The 21,705-nt window shown below is 38.6% G+C and overlaps 1 protein-coding gene across 7 annotated transcripts in view; it reads right to left on the bottom strand.

The window, feature by feature from the left end:
- Positions 1–21,705, bottom strand: part of FRMPD4 (FERM and PDZ domain containing 4) — a 596,660-nt gene that overhangs the window by 221,847 nt on the left and 353,108 nt on the right. For all 7 annotated transcript variants that reach the window (XM_037986343.2, XM_007991027.3, XM_007991030.3 and 4 more), the window contains one exon: positions 2,667–2,783. In XM_037986343.2, the coding sequence (XP_037842271.1) occupies positions 2,667–2,783 (117 nt within the window). The remainder of the gene's footprint in view (positions 1–2,666; positions 2,784–21,705) is intronic.

Raw genomic sequence — 21,705 nt, forward strand, 5'->3', positions numbered from 1 at the left:
CTGCAAACCTGGGCTCCCGAGAACTCTGATAATTAAAGTACCTCTTTGTAATAAACATTACCCAGTAAGTTAAAAAAAAAAAAAAAGGAAAGAAAAATAATGATTGTCATTATTTATAAAACTCATTAGTGATAAAGAACAAACACTTTCAGAAGAAATACTGTTCTTGACATCTTAAAACTTTCTCTGAGAGGACTGTAGAAACTTACTTTTCAAGTAAAATGAAACTGCATGGATTTGGAAAAATGACATTGGTGACTTTGGTTTTAAAACTTGCCATTTAGTAATCAGTGCAGGTTTCTCTATTAAGCTGCTGATTTGCTCTTATGTTTTAACAGTGGGCATTAGGCCAGTGTAAATGTTACACTGACACCCAGTCTGGCTCTTAAAAATGTCAGTGATGGTAATGGTAATGCATGAAGGCAGAGCTAGCTGACGTTCCCAGAACCTCTAACCAGTTGGCCTCAGTTTGGGTTTCCACCTATTGATCGAATGACCTGGAATGTATGGGAACCCAAATCCAACCAGAGGAAAATAAACATCTGTTTTAATCAGAGAAGTCTGATGCATACCTTCATAAACTCATAAATCCATGTCTTTTAAAAACTATATTTTTTCAGCCACAAATTTTTATTGTTTTGAGTCAAAGCATCTAGGTCACCTTAACTAAGCCAATTGCACACAGTCATAGCCCTGTTACAAAATAGATGGTACAATATAATATTAAAAATTACCGTCTTCCTAGCAGCCTAAGGGACTTGGACAAATGGTATGAAATTATGAATTCAAAATCTGGGGTTTGAGCCAAACTATTGGCCTTTCTTCTAATCTTTGAGGTTTCTGGGAGGCTCTGCTCCCACTGCCATTTCTATGATAATATCTCTGTGAGCTCATCCTTAGGAAAGCCTTGGAGAGGCAGGGGGCCACTTTCCAGTCATGTTCAAGGGCATCCTGGATCTTCCTGGGATGGACCCAGGAGTCAAGTACCTCAGAAACAAACTGTGCTCTGAAGGGATGGGAGTCCTGTCCCCTGTGCAGCAATTCTAGGGAAGGAGAGAGATTTGGGCTTCAGAGACTGAGAAACTGTCTACAACATTCACATGTGTTGTCCCTGTTGCTATTTTTCAATAATCCTCACTTGTATGTGGTGGTGGTGGTGGGCGGGGGTTGGTACAAAAGACCAAATCCCCTAGAAACAACCTTGGCAGATATTTTTTATAAAAATGACCCATCACCTCATGGTGATCCTGTGTTTGACTAATCAGTCCATAATCAACTTGGCTGGAACAAAGAACATAGCATGTGGTTGCGAAATAATTTTTTTCTGGCCTCCAATCTCTGCTCTGTTATGATCAGGCTAGAACCAACCACGCTTCCTGATTTCAAATCTGTTTCATGAATGTCTTATAATTAAGGATATTTTGCTCAGGTTGGAGAAAAAGGGCAGTATGGACCCTTGCCATTTTGAGAAATATAAATGCTCTTTTCACACACACACAAAACCAAAAAACAAAAAACAAGACCACTCTGTAGCCACTCCAAAAATCAGTTTGGTGGTTCCTCAAAAAGTTAAACACAGACTTTAATTTTGACCTGGCAATTCCATATGTTCCAGCAACTCCACGCCTAGGTATGTGTGTCCAGAAGAAGTGAAAGCAGAGACTCAAATAGATGCTTGTACACAAATGTTCATAAAAATACCAGTAACAATAGGCAAAAGGTGGAAACAACCCAAATGTCCATTAACAGATGAATGAATGAACAAAATGTCCACACAAGGGAACATTAAAAAGGAAAAATAAAAAAGGACAGAATTCTGACATGCCTGAAAATGTTATGCTAAGTGAACGAAGTTGAAGACAAAAAGATATATAATTTCGCTTATATGAGGTCCCTAGAGCAGATAAACTTATAGAGACAGAAAGTAGAATAGATGTTACCGTGGGGTAAGGGGAGGGAGGAACTGGCAGTTATTGTTTAATGGGTACAAAGTTTCTTTTGGGTATCATGAAAAAGTTCTGGAAATGGATAGTAGTGAATGGTTGCACAACATTGTGGATGTACTTAATGCCACTGAATTGTACACCTAAAAATGGTTAAAATGGTAAATTTCACGTTATCTTTCTATACCACAATTAACAAAAAACCAGAGCACCACAAAAATCCAAAACTTAAGCCAATGTTAGTGTGAGAAATTTACAATAAAACAGATAATGTATATTATCCTTTTAGCTGATTTTTAAAAAATTACAGATGAGAAAGTAACATTCCTGTCTTGACCGCTCCTAAAAAGCCTTGTAAATGAAAATCTTGCATGTCCGACTTTGGTTGTTAGTCTCAGACAATGAATACAACTCGGCCTAATATTGAACGGTGGTAACTTTTGCTCTGAGTCAGGCTTACCATGCTACACAGTGAATTGTCACTCGAAGATGGTGCCTGTCCAAGAATGAAGCAACCCAACATCACAATATATAGAAATACAAGTGTATAGAAATAAATATAGAAATATATAGAAATATAAGCAGTTGGTTTAGGAGATCCAGCTGCTTTAGTCATGGCCTCCAAATGCCTATGAGTGCCTAATTTAAGTATGTTCATTCTCATAAAGATAAAGAAGTCCATTGGCCAAGGATCCTATTGTTCATGCCATCTGTTGAACCTACTTGATGAAGTAGTCTCGCCCATCTCGGTTTGCCGTCATCTCCCATCCATAGGGGGGCACCTGGTTCAAGCCCCAGGGTCCTGAGGGAGGTGGCCAGCCTGAAGACTTCGTCCTGTGGCTGGAAAAAAAAAAAAGCATCATTACACCTGACTCCTGAACATTCCTTCTGAGACAAACTCTGAAAGGAGAATGTGACTTGCTCCTCTTAAATTGGGCAAACCCCCAATTTAAGTTGCAACAAAAATCGACACATTATCTTTTACAATTTCTAGTTTACAACTTAAATTCAATTCAGGAGCAAAATGAAAGGGTAGGTTCTGGAGAATTTTCTAGGTGCCTGCCTTTCCAACATCAAGAAGAAAGAGGAAGTAACTCCACGTGACAAGCAATAGCAATGGACAGCCTTGTAGTCACAGTCTAACCAGAGACCTGAGCCCAGTTTCTGAAGCATTACTGAATCCTGCCTAAGCTTCCTCAGTCCAGGACCTGCAGAAATTCCTCCTTGCCCTCGTGAATGCCCAAGACTTCCTCAGACCTTAACCATACTTTGGAAGGAAGTAAACGATGCCATTTTAGGATGGCTCAACATCCCTCATCACTTGGTCCTTTCACTCCAGATGAAGTTACTGCATAGCCTGTAAAAGCCTTTGGGTAGTTCCAAATCCCAGGCTGGCACCACCGAAGCTGGTGGCAGGGAGCAGTGATGAAGCTTTCAGGAACTCACAGTCTCAGCTACTCGTGAGCCCTTTGCAAAGAGGAAACAGTGCCCCCTGCGGTCAGATGACCACAGAGCAGGCACCCTTCCCCCAGCCTGGTGCCCGCTCAGGCTAGTGAGTGTGGCAGGGGCTAACACAGCTGGGAACTCTCGCACTAGGTGCACCCTAAACAACCTCATGTGGTGGCTCTCCCGCAGCAAACATCCAAAGCAGGGGTCTCGGCCTTTCAGACTTTCAATTCCCCAGGATACTGGGCAACTCATCCCTCTCCAGCCCAGCCCAGCCCAGCCCTTCCAGCACCTCTCAAGTGAAACAAGCCTATTTCCTGCATGTTTTCCGCAGATGAACTATTTTGCATAATTTTAACCACCTCCATTACTTTTCCTTAACTTCCTTTCCGTTTTCCTACAGCCTTTATAAAGGATGTAGGAACAGTTTGTTTTTGTTGGAAAAAGTGTTCACAAATTTAATACTGGTCTGGTAAATGTAGAATGCCACCATAGGATTATTTGTGGCCCATTGACTACTAAAAGACATGGGAAGCATTTTGTTCCTCTTCTTTGTGCAAAAGTCAGCAGTGGCAATTTCCTCTGGTGGTTTTTTTGTTTTTGTTTTTGTTTTTTAAATGTGCTGCTTCCCTGCAGTGAGAGAACACATGAATTTGCTACCCTGAGGTACTATTAAAAACACACACACACACACACACACACACACACACACACACACACACAAACCCCAAGAAATCCCCACCAATTTCTCTACACTAGTAGAGAAAGCATTTGGAATGCTTTGTAAGGTGGTATCAAGAAAACAAGTTCTTACAGGTATGAACACAGTCTATTCTATTATTAAAAACGTTTCCAAAAGCAATAGTACAGTTAGAGATGGCACAAAGAATATCCTTGTGAGTGAAAAGAGGCCTATGTAGAGAATGCAACAATTTATTCTGGCTTACTCAATTATGTACGGTATCAGAAAGTTTATCTTCCCCAGAGGAGGCTTATTAAAAACAAACTGTCTTTCCTTTCCTTTCCTTTCCCTTTTCCTTTTCTTTCCATTCTTCTTCCCTTCCATGAAATCTTAATCACTAAAGGAAAGACACAGGCTTCCTAATATAATTTACATGTAAAATACAGCATTATAATAACGAGTTGGAGGAAGCCTGAATTTTATTATAAACTACGTTGTCCTGCACAGTATGTTCAGGAAGCAGCTAACAACCATTTAGCAAGATATTTTCAAATAAAGCCTCTTGTCATAAAATACCAAATGAAGTGCCAATACTGGAAAACTCTACAAATGCGAATCAAGTGACTCTAGCTCAAGGAGCATCCCCTGATACAAAACAAATAATTGAATAATTAAGATCAAATATGGCTACATGTCTGTTAATGTGTTGACAAAAAAATACATGGATCTGAAAGGCCTTAGTATGATTTAGCAAATTAAAAGTGCAAGTGGAAGAAAAAAAACACCCTTTGTAAGTATTTATCCATAAAAACCTTGAGAAAAGTTAACGACACAGGTCATAATTGCAGAGGGATTTGGCTCTGGCTCCTATGCAGTGTGATGACTACAAGTCCAGCCCTGACAACGGCCAGTATGAGGATTTCAGGCAGTCATAATCCAGGGTTTTATGTACTTCCCAAATTGAGCTGAAAAGAAGCACCTGGCAGCACTTGTTAAATATACAGATTACCAGGTCCCAGAATTGATGATTATGATTCAGCAGGTCTGGAATAGAACAAGAAATCCATGAATAGGCGTAAATGCATTTAAACAAGTAATTCAGATGATTCTTGTCTTCAGGTAAGGTTGCCAGATTTAGCAAAAAAGCAAAGTCAAACAAAAATACCCACTTAAATTGAATTTCAAGTAAACAATGAATAATCTTTAGTATAAATGTTAGTATAATTTTATTGAAATATATAGGATATACTTATACCAAAAAGTAATGTTATTATTTATTGAAAATTTAAATTGAAGGAGGCATTCTGTATTTTTTAACTGGCAATCTTGGGTTTGGGAAATACTAGTGTTTGCTACCCCAAGCTTAGGCTGAGATCTGGTAGCATGGGTACTACCTCATGGTTTGTTAGAAATGCAGGATCTGCATTTTCTTGAGATCCCCATGTAATTTACAAACCCTGGAAAGTTTGTGAGGCATCACCCAAATCAGTGGTTTCCAATGTGATGCCTTACTGCACACTGGAATCCCCCGTGGAGGAACTTGTAAACTACAGATGCTTGGAACCAAAGCCAAGCCAAGCCATTGAAGTCGGAATATCTGGGGATAGGGCCTAGGCATTGGTATTTTATACTACCCAGGTCAGCCAAAGTGGCGACCCACTGCTCCAAGTAACTCTTCTTTTTTTTTTTTTTTTTTTTTTTTTTTTTTTTTTTAAATTAGCTGATAAGGTAGGAGAGAAAGGGTGTGGTGATCAAGAGGAGATATGCTGGAGCAGAGAGTTTGAGACGTATAGTCCCAGGACCAGCAATAGTGGCTTCACCTGGGAATTTGAGATGTAAATTTTGGGGCACCACCCAAGACCTACTGAATCCAAAACTCTGGGGTGATGGGGGTGACCCAACAATCTGTGTTTAACAAGCTTCCACACAATGCTGATGCTCACTCAAGTTTGAGAAACACTGGGTTAGAACCAGACTCTTCAATTCAGGCTCTGCCGTTTATTTTCCACGACCTTGAACAAGTTACTTCATCTCCCTAACCCCCTCAATTCCAGTTACTCCTTGGTAAAATGATGACAATAGGACCCATTGGGAGAATATTAAGTAGGTTTTGTAAAGCACTCAGTATGTGCTATAAAGTGTTTGCTAAATAACTATAATATAGGACTTTGGGTGGTTGTGCAAGTATAAATGGCTTTAATCCATCCTCAGAACAGAAAAACAGTGAAAGGCTCAGTCATCTATTCTTCTCCATTCTGGCAAGAGCAGGGCAAGAAGGGGCTTAACCAAGCAGTCACACCTTCCCAGAATATCAGAAGGTGATGAGTTCAGCCATTCTCAAGGCAGAAGGAAACATCAAAGTTTTTCTTTCTTTGTTTTTTGTTTTTGTTTTTGTTTTGTTTTGTTTTTATCAGAAATCCCAGCTGTGTGATCCTGGGTGCGCAGTGTCCATTTCCACCGGTCTCAGGCAAGGCCTTGGGAGTTCTTGCAATTCTGATGTCCTGTGACTTCTATCTGAGAGCATGGCTGTGTGAACCACTTTCAAACACTTAGCTCAGCCTTAAAAATAGCGACCTACATTGGCAGGGCTATTTAAGTCACTTCAGAAACTCCCAGCGACTGACTGAACTGGTTTGCAACTTTGTGCTTTACCCATCTATTGTTTGCAACAGATTGAAACCTTCCTGGACAAAAAATATATTCATACTTGATAGGAAATGAGAGCAGCTATGAATGGTACAGACAAAGTTGTGGAACTATTTGTATTGCAACCATTAGTGGAAGCAACCCATGGTTTCCTCCTGTGTGCATGCCTCTAAGTCCTGGACAAAATCTTGATGGCCAGCTCATCCTAGGAGAAGTCAGGCTTTCAGGAGACACCTGAAGGCCTCTTTGGTATTTGAGTTTCCTTAGAAACATGGCAGTGTCCGATAAAGGGATGCCACAGGGGAGAAGGAATGTGAGGTCAGGTTCCAAGGTCCTGAGCCAGATTCAAATTCTGCCACTTACTGGATTTGTGACCCTGTGCAATTTACTCTAAACTCTCTGTACCTTATTTTCATCACCTGTAAAGTAGGATTATTTTAACTCACTGTTTTTCATTCGGAGTGATTTTGCCCCCAAGGGATATTTAGCAATATCTGGAGATTTTGGGTGGTCACAACTGAGGGGAGGAGGAGACGAGGTATATTGCTAAACATCCTGCAATACACAGGACTGCCCCTCAAAAGATAGAACTATCTGGCCAAAACAGCAATAGAGCCAAGATGAAAAAACTCTGCTTAGCTCATAGGACTGTTATAAGAAGATAATGTAATTAATGCACAATTCTTAGCATAGTACCTTGTATATAGTAGGTTTTCAATGCACTTCAGTTGAATAAAACATAAAACCAAGCATTCTCAAGGTTTCTGCTTACAGTCTAATAGTGATAAATACAACATATCTTTATATCAGAGGGAAAGAGTTCAAATCCCAGGTTTTCCACTTAATGGGCTGGCTTTTCTGGGTTTTAGTTTTATGTGTAAAATGGAAACGATAACAACTAGCTCACAGCAGTGTTATGCAGATAAATGAGATACATAAAGCCCTAAAGTACAATGCTTGACCCGTTTATAATAGTCTCATCAAATGGTACATTGTGTTGTAAGCAGTAACGGTCATAGTAATAAGAGTAGCATGGAGCATTTCTAAGGATATAACTGCTTAGGATACTCACAGGCCTGCCTCAGCATGCAACAGGTGCCTGCATTATTATTTCCCTTTCAAAGATGAAGAAACTGAGACACAGAAAGAGTGTATCACTAGCCTAATAGGGACAGCAATCTACTTTAAAGAGAGGCTGCATCCTTCAGCAGGCACTGTGTCTTACATCAATGGTATTAGGCATGGAAAATGGGGGAGGAGACTAGAGCCCACCCCAACCTTACCCTAGGCCAAACTCCTGCTAGGGTTACACAACCTGTTAGAAGAATACCCAGGACTGGGACCTGAGACTTCCTGCTCCAAACTCTATGTTACTTACAACATGCTACAAATAAGTGTGATAACAACTTATCAGCTTTCTTATGTATCTGGTCATATATTGGACAGGTAACCAGGATTAAGCTGCATCTTTTGAGACTTGGTGTTGAGGAATGCGTTATCTTCATTTCAGATATGGGAGAACCAAAGCTAAAGCTCTATGCATTCGGTCATCCATCAGTGACATTGCATGATAGTATACAGGTCTAACAAAATAAAACATGATCCAGAATTTTATCATTCTTATCTCTTTGGACTCACAAAGATTATTTTCAGACTAACCCAAGGTTGTATAGCATTCTCGTTTAGCTTGCTGTAAATGGTGGTTGGATTATAGAACCCCAAACCCTACAGATACTTCAAGGTATCCTAAGATAGTATTTTACATTTGCAAGCAGATGGTATTCAAGGTATGTTTCGGGTTTACATGCAATGTGGGTTAAGGTAAGGAAGTGGAGAGGTGTGAGGAAAATCAATGATAATAGATGGTTCTAGATTAATTTAACAAGCTCCAAGTTTTGAAGACAGCCATGTTTCTTTTGTGCCCAGCTTGATATGTCCCATTGGGGTTAGTAGAGGGTCCCTGGTATGACTCTCAGGGAGAAACTGTCCTGTACAGTTTCTTGCCCCCATGAATCAGTAAGGAACTGGCTAACCAGGTCTTTTCTTTTCATTTATTTGTGCTGTAGACACACAGATATGTCCTGAATTAGGCTGCTTTCTCTTCTCCCTCAGATCATAACTTTCTCCATTAAATCAAGCTTCAGTACAGTAGTCAAAGTATTTTGATCTCATACAACAGGTAACAGCTTTTCATTCTACTGTTCCTTATTAGCAGGTTTTGGCACAGGTACATGTGAGGAAAGCTACATTAATAGTCTGAAAATAACTTCAAAGCCCCATAGATAGAAGTAAAAATCATCCCACCGACTATTTTTAAGATGTCACTTTTGTTATGACAAGGAGGACAGGAAAATATAGTAAAGGGGGAAAAGCAGGCAGTTAAAAACTACTTTAAATATTAATGCCAAGCCTCATGAAAGCAGATACTCAAAAATATATTCATTACAAAATCATTTTAATCAAGAAGAAATGTATTATTAATCAACAGTTTCACTATGGTAAAAGACATTTGACTGTGTATTTTAACAACAAAATTTAAATGCTTTTCTGACTATTTTCATCTGATTCATTACATGATTTACCAACCCACACAATAAAATTAATTATGTAGTTATACATCTATGAGTTTCAGCACAAGCCTCTCACAGCTTGCTGAGTTAGTTATGTTTCTTAATTAGGTATCAGGGAGAATTACTAGGATAATTAAATCTGGGTTAACTGGTCTTTTTCCAAAAGTTTCTACATACAAAGTTCAGCCTCACTTTGTGAACAATCCAGTGACAGAATCCAGATGTCTTCAAGGTCTGAGGCCATGTATCTATAGAGTCACCAAACATCACATGCTGGGGTTGCCATTAAAGTTACATGCAGCCCTGCCTCCAATTGGACATTTGAATTTTGTACTGTGCATTTGCATCTCTTAGTTCACTGAATTCTCCAACTCTGTAAATGTGGAAGGACAGTTATAAGGACAATATAATAGCATGATACTGCTGAGGAGATAGCATGTAGAATGGCTAAGATTCATTGCTCAGAGAGGCACTACAGAGCTAAATGTGGGAACCGTCGACAGGTCAAGTCTTGAGCTCCTTCTGCTAGAATGCTGTTGTATCTGTTCAGGAGTTTGTAGCTGTTATTATGCTTTCCAAGCATATGATGCCAGGTGGTAGGCTGGGCACTCCCCCTTGAGGGGATGGACAATGTCCTTACCTTTCTATCAGTATTACTCAGACTAGTGCCAGGCACATGATAGGTGTTCAAATGGGAATTGAATTAATAAATGAATCCAAGCTACATGATGATACTGGCACAGGATGTTAGGATTAAAATTGTAGTTCTCTGCCTTTGGGCAAGAGTTCATGTGTGTTGAAATGCCATTTGTTTAATAACTGCTGTCAGATAGGTACTGTTCTGGGCACTTTCACAGATTCTTTCTTTTTAATCCTTAGAACAGCTTGACAAGAGGGGTTGTTTGCTACTATGTCAGCTCATCCATAATGGAATACCATTCAGACATTAAACCAAAGTTGTAGATGAAGACTGACTGCCATAAGATGTAGTTAAATGAACAAAGCTGGTTACAAAAAGGGTGTGCACCATGTGATCCACCTTGTAAAAAAATCTGTGTGCATAGGCAAAGAAAAACAGTCTGGAAGAATGGGTACACTGTGGTTATCTCTGGGTTGTGAGATTGAGGTGGTTTTTTAAATTCTTACGTATTTAAATTTTGTGTATTTTATACTGTGTATTTAAATTTTGTGTATTTTTATTTTCTATAGTGAACATATATTACTTTCATACTTAAGATTTTATTTTAAACAAATGAAACTAGAAAACGGTTATGATTCCACATGGATTCTTGGTGGAATCACTGGAGAAACTGTAGAAAGGAAGTACTGAAGGTGTGAAAACATACAGTGCTGGTGTGGCTGTAGGGAAACACTTTGCCATATATTGCCCAGAGTGCATTTTGACAATCCCTGATAGAGGGCAATTAGCAACCTCTATTCAAACTGAAAGTGAGCATACACTTTGACCTAAGTGTCCATCAGTATAGGATAGATTAAATAAAACATGGCACAAAGACACAAAGGAATACTATGCAGCTGTAAAAAGAAATGAGGAAATTCTTTATGTACTGATTTGGGAAGACTCTGAAGATACATTAAAATAAAAAAATCAATATGCAGAAAGATGTACAACCTGCTACTATTTGTGTAAAATCAGGGAAGAATAAAGCAGAAAAAAAGGCCAAATCACAGAGTCTAGGTTCAGACAAAGCTACATTTGAACACTGATGCCACCTCATAGCATCTGTGTGAGCTTAACCAGGTTCCTTATCCCTGTCCAAACATCAACTTTCTCTTCTGAAAACTAGGACTAATACCAACCATCCTGTTGAATTGCTGTAAGGACTGTATGACATAGGTGATCAAAAACTGCTATCATTATTACTTGCACACATTCTTTAATGCATATAACAAATATTGATTGAGTGCTTAGTTTGTACCACACGCCGTTCTAGGTGCTTGGAATGCATCAGTGAAGAGAATAGACAAAACCAGAGTTATTGACATGTAAAATAAACACCAATGATCACCTAACTTAGACTTTTTTCTTCTAGCCTAGCATCTACAATGGTTTGAGTGTGTCCCCCAAAGTTCACATGTTGGAAACTTGATCCCCAGTCCCGTGGTATTGGGAGGTGGTGGTACCTTTAAGACATGATTAGGTCATGAGGGCTCCACCCTCATGCATGAATTCATGCTGTTATTGTGGGAGTGGTTTGTTATAAAAGGGTGAGTTTGGCCCCAGAACTATGAGAGGTAAATTTTGCAAGGTTCTGTGATCAGTCTCGTACTGGATATAGCAACCCTATACTACACAGTTCCTGCTGTGTGGGATAGAATGTAGTCTGAGAGCTCTATTTCTCTGTTTCAAGCATCCAGTGCACTCATGACATTACATTTGCTCATTCACTCACTCAAAACGTTTCATTGAGGACTCTTGTGTCAGTCCTTTTGTAGGACTAGAGCTGTGACAAGCAGATAGGGTGCTTGCTTTCCTGGACACTTATGGGACTTATAACATTGTTGAGGAAGGCAGGCATCATGGCTCACCCAATCTGGACGTTGTCCTGGCTCTGGGTTGTCCCCTGAATCCTGAGTTTTAATTGAAACTTCTCAGGAGTTTCATGCTGAGAAATTCAGGAGAGAAGGAAATCTTCCTTACATTCCTCAAATTATCCCACACAGACAACTATTTAACCCATACCAATCATTAAATGCTTTTTCCTGCTTCATTTAGGACCCAGTCTATTGCCTTTAGCTGTAATAGGGAACCTGTATATTGCTCTCAGGACCCACCAAATGCATCATGTCATAGAACTTGACAGTGATTACAGAGTTAATGAAACACAGCATTGTTGAATCTGCCAAATGGCCTAATCTAATTTTCAAATGTGTTGTTAAAACACTTTTGCAAACACTCATCATTTTAAGAGATAACATTCATCTTCACATTTCACTTATTTATGGATGACTCATAACCTAATACTGCTACTCACTAAGCTTAGCCAAATCCAACTGGCTTCCCTTGAACATGTATATGAAATATTCAAACATTTTCTGATTTAGCTATTCATTGTGAAGACTATATTCTCACTGTTTTTGGGGGACATGAACATGCATTTTAATTATTTTTGAATTTTTATGGGTTAACATATAAACTATTTGTCTAGACCGTAGTTTACTTAATCTTCTTGACTTTTTTAATCCTCAAAGTATATCTATTTAATAGTTATCTCCCATTCCATTAAGTTCTTAAATTTTTTCTGAGTAAGAAAACCTAAATATTTCCTAAAAACTATTCTGAGGAGGCTAAGTTCTAAGTCTACCATTGATAGCAAGGATCAGCAAATTTCTGTAAACAGCCAGATAGTAAATATTTTCAGATTCATGAGTCATAGGCCCTTTGTACCAACTATTCAACTCCACCATTGTATCAAAAGTAGCCATAGACAATATGGAAACTAATGGACGTGGCTGTGTTCCAACAATACTTCATTTACAAAAACAAGTCCATATGTGGCCTTCGAGCCATGGTTTGCTGACCTCTGATTTATAGTGTCACCTTGAGAAAGTAATTTATTTTTCTGCCCTTCTATTTTCTTATTTTTAGAATGAAGGGGCTAGACTACATGATGTCAGAAGTCCCTTCAAGCTCCAAAATGTTCACCTTTGTTGACTAACCAGGTTTCTTTCTCACAGACCATAATCTTCAACAGGACTGGAAGAGACTCTGATACACAAATTGTGCAAAACTTTTTTTTCACCGAAGTTGTTCGGTGAACTGTTGTTCACCACTCAGGGAAAATGAAAAAAAATTTCTATTTTCCATAGCATTTGACCCAAAGATAGAACATTATAGTTCAACACATTACATACCTGAATATTTATGGGGAGTTTTAAATCTCTGAACCATTGATCTTGTCTTGTAAATAGGGCCACTGTTTGGATGAATGGTATTTCAAATATGCAATATGCGGGCAGTCCAAAACAATAATGGAAAAACTCACTCTAGTGGCTGCTTTCCAAAATTCAAATCAAGATTCTTTGGGGCTTGTGGAAACAGTATCACAAGCTGATATTTAAAAGGTTTGCAAATGTGATGTTGTAAGACAACTTTACTATCAAGCGGTATGATGTCTAATAATGTCCACCATTGTTTTAGCCTTACTCACATTTTTTAAACTACCAAAGGCTGGTAGTTTTCCAAGCTAAATTGCCTATTTTCTATCAAAAACATGTTTGAGTTTGGCTTGCTATCTCAGTGTCTGCTGGAGACCCTTTTTTTACTGCTGAATTAGAAACCCTAAAGAACAGGTGTTTGTAGTAAACCTGATATAATTAAGAAGGTAAGATGGAAAGTTACAGCCCACTTAGGCACACCTAAATGCACTGGTGCTAAAATGTGTTGTTTGGCTTCCTTCCCCAGAGTTAGAGTGCATTTGCAATATTTTTAATGGGTTATTTATAATATAAACAAAACACATAAACCTAGCGTACTTTATTTTTATCTAATTCTAGGAAGATTTCTGGTGGCTTTTCATTTAGAGCTGTTTAATGAAGAGATCCACAGCTTTGTTCCTGCATTTATTTACATGACTGTTGTCTCTCCCCATCCCAACCCTGAATTCATCATGCAGTTCCATGGTGTCCCATAATTTTCTGAAACTATTAATATAGAAGGAACAAATGTGTGCTTGATGTTAAGTGTAGAAATTGAAATGATTCTTTTTAATACTCCCAGCTTAGATGTTAAAGGAAAATACATCATTTCACTAGATTTCTCAATATCTGTACATCTCCAAGGTCATCAAAAATGTGTCAGAATAGAAAGTACACCAAGCCTCATAGGGGATACAAACATATACACTTGAAAATAGATATTTGTCACTCAAGACCTCCCTACTCTTTCTCTTTTTCCTTCTCTTTCTCCTTCTCTTCTTTCTTTTGTCTGTAAACAACTGCAAACATTGTAGGGAGAAAAGATATAAATAAGGATAATGTGGGGACTTTCCAGTAGTGATGGAAGCCAATTTGCAGATACTTCCCATCCAATATCACTCTGCACTTATTTATTTTTTGTTTTTTTCATACAGAAGCCCTTTTATTGAGCACAATTTTATGAGTAGAACTGTGACAGACACAGATGACAAGTCCCCGCCATGAAAGGAATGAACAACCTAATACAAAGTAGAGAGAGAGGAAGAGGTAGTGTTGAGTATGAGCTGAAAATATGACCATCATGCCTCCTTGCTGCATATAGGGAAAACAGATTTATAGTTTATATCTTTAGAAAATCTCTAAGAGCTGGTGCTTACCTCAGACTCTGGAAGTGAAAGAGAAGGCCCACATTCTTTTGTAACTTTCATACTTTTCCATTCTGGTCTCATATTTCCATAACAATTTTGAGAACAATTATATTTATTATGACATTTCTAATAAAAAACTATAGCAAGGTAAGTGATGCTGTTAGTAACCATATTAGGGTTTCTTAGTTTTCATCCATCTTTCTCAGCTTCCATTTGGAGTTCATTGATAGTTTTTCAATCCATCTGCTCCAATGATAGGTATGTTATGACTGAACACAGAGAAAGATCCAGAAATTCCTTGCCCTAACCCACATAATAGGCTCAAGTGAGCCCTGCTACCTTTTTATGTCCAAACATAATCATTTTATGAATCAGGACAAACACCATCATATATTTTCCTAAGATGTGTTATAGAGAGGAAATGAGCTGAAAACACTAGGAAGACAATAAGCTCTCAATATTTCTATATCATGGAATAATGATTTCCACAGTAAGGAAGACATTTATTTACAAAGAGCACGGAGTTACAAGTTGTGGGAAAGAGCTATATTGTAACCATGTATGACTTGCTAAGTTTTTATTGGACAAGTTCTCAAAATCTTCTCCTCCAGCTGACAATAACGTGTCTGCAAGTGTGAATGTTTCCAGGAAGGAGATTTTAGCAGCTAGCAGTTACATTTATTAGAAAAGTGCAGAAAAGCCTTTCATAATGAAAAGTGCCCCTTATAGCAGGGCCTCTCCAACTTTAGCATGCGTAAGAATCACCCGAGCATGTTGTTAAAATGCAGGTTCTGTTTCTGTAGGCCTATAGTGGGGCTCAGGATTAAACATTTTTAATGGGCTCCCAGGTGGTATTGAAGCTGCTGGCTCAGGGAGCACAGTCTGAGCATAGTCTCCCAAGGTCAGTGTCAGGTAAGGAGTGGATGCTGACTTCCATCCTGGCAAATCTCTGCCAGCCCCTTACACATTCCTGAAACAGGATGTTAACTATCCCTGCTGGAGATTTCAACCTGGGGCTCCCAAGGTTTTGCAGGGAGGGATTTGCCAAGATGGAAGTTGGCACCCATTCATTACCTGATACTGATCTTGGGAGACCCAGGTCAAGGCAAAAGAGTTAATGAGCACTGGTTTGACAATAGATAGCAACACAAAACAAAATATGTAAATATATCTCCTGAACAAAACCTGCACTTCACATCAATAGTCATCTCAGATTTTTTTTTTATTTTATTTGGAGAGAGAATCTCCCTCTGTTACCCAGGTTGGAGTGCAGTGGTGCCATCTTGGTTCACTGCAACCTCCACCTCCTGGGTTCAAGCGATTCTCATGCCTCAGTCTCCTAAGTAGCTGGGATTACAGGTGCATGCCACCATGCCTGGCTAATTTTTGTATTTTTAGTAGAGATGGGGTTTTGCAATGTTGGCCAGGCTGGTCTCAAACTCCTGGTCTTGATCTCAGATTTTTATACACGAGCATGGTGACCACCAATTAAATGAAGCTCTAATTTATTTCCTTCTAACATTAACAGAGAGCCTCCCTTGTAGTCTAGGATTCCCTTCTCTGTGCAAACTCCTGGGTTAAGCATTTATTTAAGGTCTATCAGCATCCACAACTCTACATACAATACAAAAGACATGGCTTGTCCTTAATCCTTGGTTATGACTTTAGTTCTTTAGCAAATCAGATAGAAACCTCTAGGAAACTTCCATTGAAGCCCCTACCTTATTCTTCTCCAAAAAGATTCATTGAGCTTATGTCATATCTTGGAACTCATCTAAACTCAGTAGGAATGCAAAATGATCGCTTGCCCCCACTATTTGAAGAACATGTACAAAAGTTGATGACAGAAAACTATTATATACACAATAATTTGAGAACAACCAAGAATAAACTAGATTGAAAATAGCTCTTCCTACAGAAATACTACACGTCCTGTTAGAACCATTTCTTGTACTACTTCCCTCACAAAGGCTTGACTCTCACATCCAATAATGGCATCTCCTCCCTCCACTCTCCACATCAGTGCCCAGCAAACTACGTCCGGCGGCCTTGGCCCAGTGTCCACTTGTTTAAGTATCATCTATGGCTGCTTTTACACAAAAACAGCAGAATTGAGCAGTGTGACAGAGACTGTATGGCTTGCAAAGCCTAAAATATTTACCATCTGGACCTTTACAGAAGTTTGCCAACCTCTGCTGTCGAGTAGTAAGTACCTGCCTCACAGCACTTCAATTGCATCTTATATTACAGTCAACTATAGATACATACATAGGTAGGTAGAGAAATTAATTGACTGACTGATTGATCTCCAGGGTCACCATTTGCACAACTCCATGTGGCTTCATTTACTGTGTTATAAGTTATACTAGTTATGAGGTTCTGAGCCTCCTTACTCATTTGAGTTAAGTCATGTGCCACCAGTATAGGGATTTGTCTAAACTTGGAGCTCAATAAACAGGGTTGAATCAAACTGAACTCTAGAGGTTTTTCTAGAGCATAACTGAAGCCATCATATTGAGGACGGTGAAATTACTGAGAGCAATAAGCAAACATCTGATTATACCTGTAACTAAATGAGCGGAAACCAAATGGTCCTTTTGGCAGCAAAACAAAAGTGGCTGTGACAGCCATTTTGTTTGACAGGCATTTTGCAAGAGGCTCCATAATGAATTGCAGCCATAAAATACTTGATATTAGCACAACCAATCCTTCGTGAATCTTTACTTCCAAGCTGCAGCAGACATAAAGAGCACAGTCTCTGCCCTTTCCAATGTACACAACCCAATGGCACAGTCATTGGCATGCTGGTTTATGGGCTGTGTATTTCTCCTTCTGCTCCAGCAAACCCATTCATCTGGTATTTTACAGTCTTAGCTGGGCTCTAAAGACCCAGCAGGAAAAAGAGGCAGTAATTGCATTTTGTAAGCAATTAATTTTTTTCTTTCTTTAAAAATATCCTCCTTTATATTTGTAACTTTTAAAGAATGGAATAAAAAGATATATCTTCTGTCATTACCTCTAGAAGGAAGACTAAATCAAATCCTTTCCTTTACAATGGATGATCATATTCATCCATTGCATATTCTAATGCTCAGCATTTCATTCACTTACTATCATTATACCAGCCCTACAAATTCCATTCTTTTGCAATCATGAGTCCCGTAAGCCCGTACATGTTCTACTAGTTGTTAACTTCACAGAAGAAATGTTAAATTTATTTAAAGTTAATACTTAAGGATATAGCATTGTCTTTCATTTGATTTCCCCCAGTAAAAAAAAATCTACAATTTTAAATTTTTTCCATACCTAGATTCTATATCAGAAGTTTGTACATAAATTTAGAGGGTGTTTTAAAAACTTAGAAACAATTTGGATAAAAATGACTAATAAGTGTCATGGTTAAAATTAATTTACTTGACTTCACCATGGGTTCACAAAATTATACAGTAAAACTTCTGCATTTGATGAATGATCTTTCCTAATAACAGCCTAAAATTTATAAAATTCCCCTAACGCACACAAAATGAACCTTGATTTCATGAAGGATTAGAATATAATAAACTAATAAAAGGTCTGCATTCTATATCCAAATGCCATTCTAGCTTAACAAGAAACTATAACAAGAACTCCTACTTTGTTTATAGAAGACGATGAGGTATGAATGATAGATACAGGCTAAATTGGGATCCATAAACTTTTGATGATTTTAATACTTAACTTTGTTGTCTCTGTTTCTCCATGTTGAATGGCAAAAACTGAGAACTCCAACCCAATATAACCTTCAGCCCCTCTAGAGTAAATGACATTGGCTACCCATCCTTTAAAATTCTGACCTCCCTTATGAAGCTTCTGTACTATAGCCCAATTCACAGTGGGACCTCTGACTTCCTATAGTTTTTACCATCTTACACCTCCACTTGGTTGTCTGTAGACATCTTAAATTCAACACATCCAAAACTGAACTCATGTTCATTCCCCCAAATCTACTCCTCTGCCTAACTTCCTCATCTTTATAAATGGCCACCCTGTTCTTCAAGAGAGGCTACAATGAATTCCATGCATTTTCTCCAAGATACTGCCTTCTTTAACCTTAGAGTGTTTCAGTTTGCTGGTCTCTCAGGCCTAGAAGACTTCTCCAACTCTCCCTTCTCCATTAATTCTGCCAACTAACAACTTATTATTCTGGTTTAATTGTTCATCCTCCAAGAAACTTTCTATCAATTTGCTCTGCTCAATATGGTAGCCACTCATCACAGGTAGTTACTGAACACTGGAAATGTGGCAAGTACGAATTGAGATGTGCTGTAAACCTTAAACATACAACAGATTTCCAAGGCTTAGTAGGAAGAAAAAGTATAAAAAGTCTCAATATTTTTAATAAATTGATTACATATTGAAATAATATTTTAGACACAGTGGGTTAAACCAAACATACTAAAAGAAAAATTCAGTTTGTTTTTGTTTTTAAAATATGGCTACCAGAAAATTTAAAATAACATATGGGGTTCATGTTATAGTTTTATTGGACTGTGCTCTTCTATGCCCTTGGGGCAAAGTTAGGTGCTCTTCCCACAGATTTCTTTACAATCCCCATTCCTTTTGTTAATTTGCCCGGTGACTTGTCTATCAGTTCTAGGCTTTGTTAGCTGACTTAAGCAGGGAACTTGTGATCTTATTTAGGATCACATCCATATCTGATGCACAGTAGGCACTCACATATATTTGTTAAATGAACACAATAACTACATTAAAAATCAGGAAGTCAGCTCATCTCCCTAAGCCACAGTTAATATGGAGGTTAAACTAGGCCATCTCTACCAGCCCTTCCAGTTTCATTGACTGTAAATATCTAACTTGGATGCTTAAATGAGTCTCTTCTTCCTCATCAGGTTTACAGTTCTTTCAAGGTGAAACAATTGTTTTATATTTTCCTTGTTAGTTTCCTCAGCGCTCCGTGAACACAGCTGCTCTTAGCAACATAGGGTTAAACTGTGCATGTCCACTTATATACAGATTTTGTTCTGCCTCTGCCACCCCGGAGACAGCAAGACCAACCCCTCCTCTTCCTCCTCCTGCTTAACCTATTCAACATGAAGATGATAAGGATGCAGAATTTTATGATGATTCACTTCTACTTAATGAATAGTAAATAAATTTTCTCTTCCTTATGATTATCCAATAACACTTTCTTTTCTCTAGCTTACCTTATTGTAAGAATCTGGTATATAATACATGAAACAGACAAAATATGTGTTAACCCCCTGTTTACAGTTATCAGTAAGGCTTCTGGTCAACAGTAGGCCATTCATAGTTGAGTTTTGGTGAGTCATGAAAGTCAGCACCCCTAACCCCTGAGTTATTCAAGGGTCAATTGTACTTAAAAGTCATCATCTAGTCAGCAAATGGTAAGCTAAAAGTATTTGCTTACATGTTTTACAGGGTGGGTCTCATGTGGGAGAATAAGTATTTGACTTAGTTGGACACTTCTTAAAATAGGTACAAATGTGGAAATTCTTTCCTAGGAGGGGAAAAGCTAAGGGCAGGCGTGGGGGCCTAGGTGGGAGAGTGGGGAAGTAGAGGGAGTGATGACTGTGAATCCTGACAGTAGAAAAGCTGGCCACAGCAGGGCTGGCAAGCTCCCTAAAGCAGTTGGGTAAATGCCTCACATGCCACATCACTGGGAAGCTTCCAATGAACCAGTATCCAGGAATGACTGTTCCAGAAACACATCCTCCCTTTCTTCTTTCAGGCAACAATGAGGAAGCAAGAAGGGCTGGCCCAAAGGTACTGGGTATTACTACCTGAGTTGACTCTCTACCTCCTTAACAATGTGTCAAGACCCCAAGTTACCTGTTCTGTGGATCTCAAGATGCTTCTGGTAGAAAAAACACAATCCTAATTTAAATCCACAACAAACAAGTGCAAAACTGATCAACTGCTAAGTTTATTAGGGAAAATATCCACACCAAGGCTTATGTTTGTTCTTAGGCTACTTTTTGTTTTAACTCAAAAATACTCTTAAACAGTATGAAATTATTTCTATCTATCTTGAGCAAATAGAAACGCGATTGTCCAATCCATCAACATTTGCAGGCAAACGGTCTATGTTAGCTCCACTGCTGTGATAAACATTTCCGATGTGGACTCTTGAAATAATTAAGACCATTTGCCTTATTCACAGAAAAGCATGCCATTCATCAGCTATGATGCACAAGACAACCTGGTCCAGGCCAATCTCATTTTAGTGAAAAGAGGGAGTACTCTGAAAGTAGCTTCGTCTAGAGCACAGGTGAACACGTTGAAAAGGAAGGGCATTGTGTACAAGAAATGTAAACATTTTTAATAGGCTCAAAAATTCATAATTACTATTTATATTCCACATGCATTTCTCCCAGTGATATCCAATAGTTTAGGATAGAAAAATCTCTCCCAAGAGAGAAAAGAGGCAAAAATGCAAAGACCTATTGGAAATTTGTGTTTTTTTTGTTTTTGTTTTTGTTTTTTTTTCCCCATTTCTTTTCATTTCTGTAGTCCCTGCCTGCAGCTTCTATTCTGGAACTTCTCTGATCACCCCTGGAGAATTCAACATTTTAACTCTCAAAGGTTTTGTTGTGTTTTTCTTCTTAACCACCACCAGCCTTCCTCTGATTCTGGGATTTTGGCCATGTGTCCTTGGATCCAATCTCTGTTTATATAATTGTTCTCATTTTCTTCTTGCAATTACTTTTCTTTCTTTTCCTATTTTTTAAAATCTCACCTTTCGTTCCATTTCTTTTTCATCTCTCACCCTAGGAAAATTTCTCTTTCTGGCAGGCTCTTCTTGTTCTCTTTGGCAGTATTTCACAGAGGCACAAATAGTCATAATGATCAAAATGTACACTTGCAGAGGGAGCCTTAATCTCCCAAGGAGATTAGGCTACTCTGCAGACATTATCTCATCAATCTCCCCTAACCTCTGCAAAGGAGGGACCCATTTCCTAGTAGAGATACCACCCCAGAGGGTAAAGATAGCTGCATCCTGAGACTTAAAAAGAACTAGGAACAGGCCTGGTGTAGTGGCTCATGCCTATAATCCCAATATTTTGGGAGGCCGAGGTGAGAGGATTGCCCAG

This window comes from Chlorocebus sabaeus, chromosome X (assembly GCF_047675955.1).
Source record: "Chlorocebus sabaeus isolate Y175 chromosome X, mChlSab1.0.hap1, whole genome shotgun sequence".
Taxonomy (NCBI): Eukaryota; Metazoa; Chordata; class Mammalia; order Primates; family Cercopithecidae; genus Chlorocebus; species Chlorocebus sabaeus.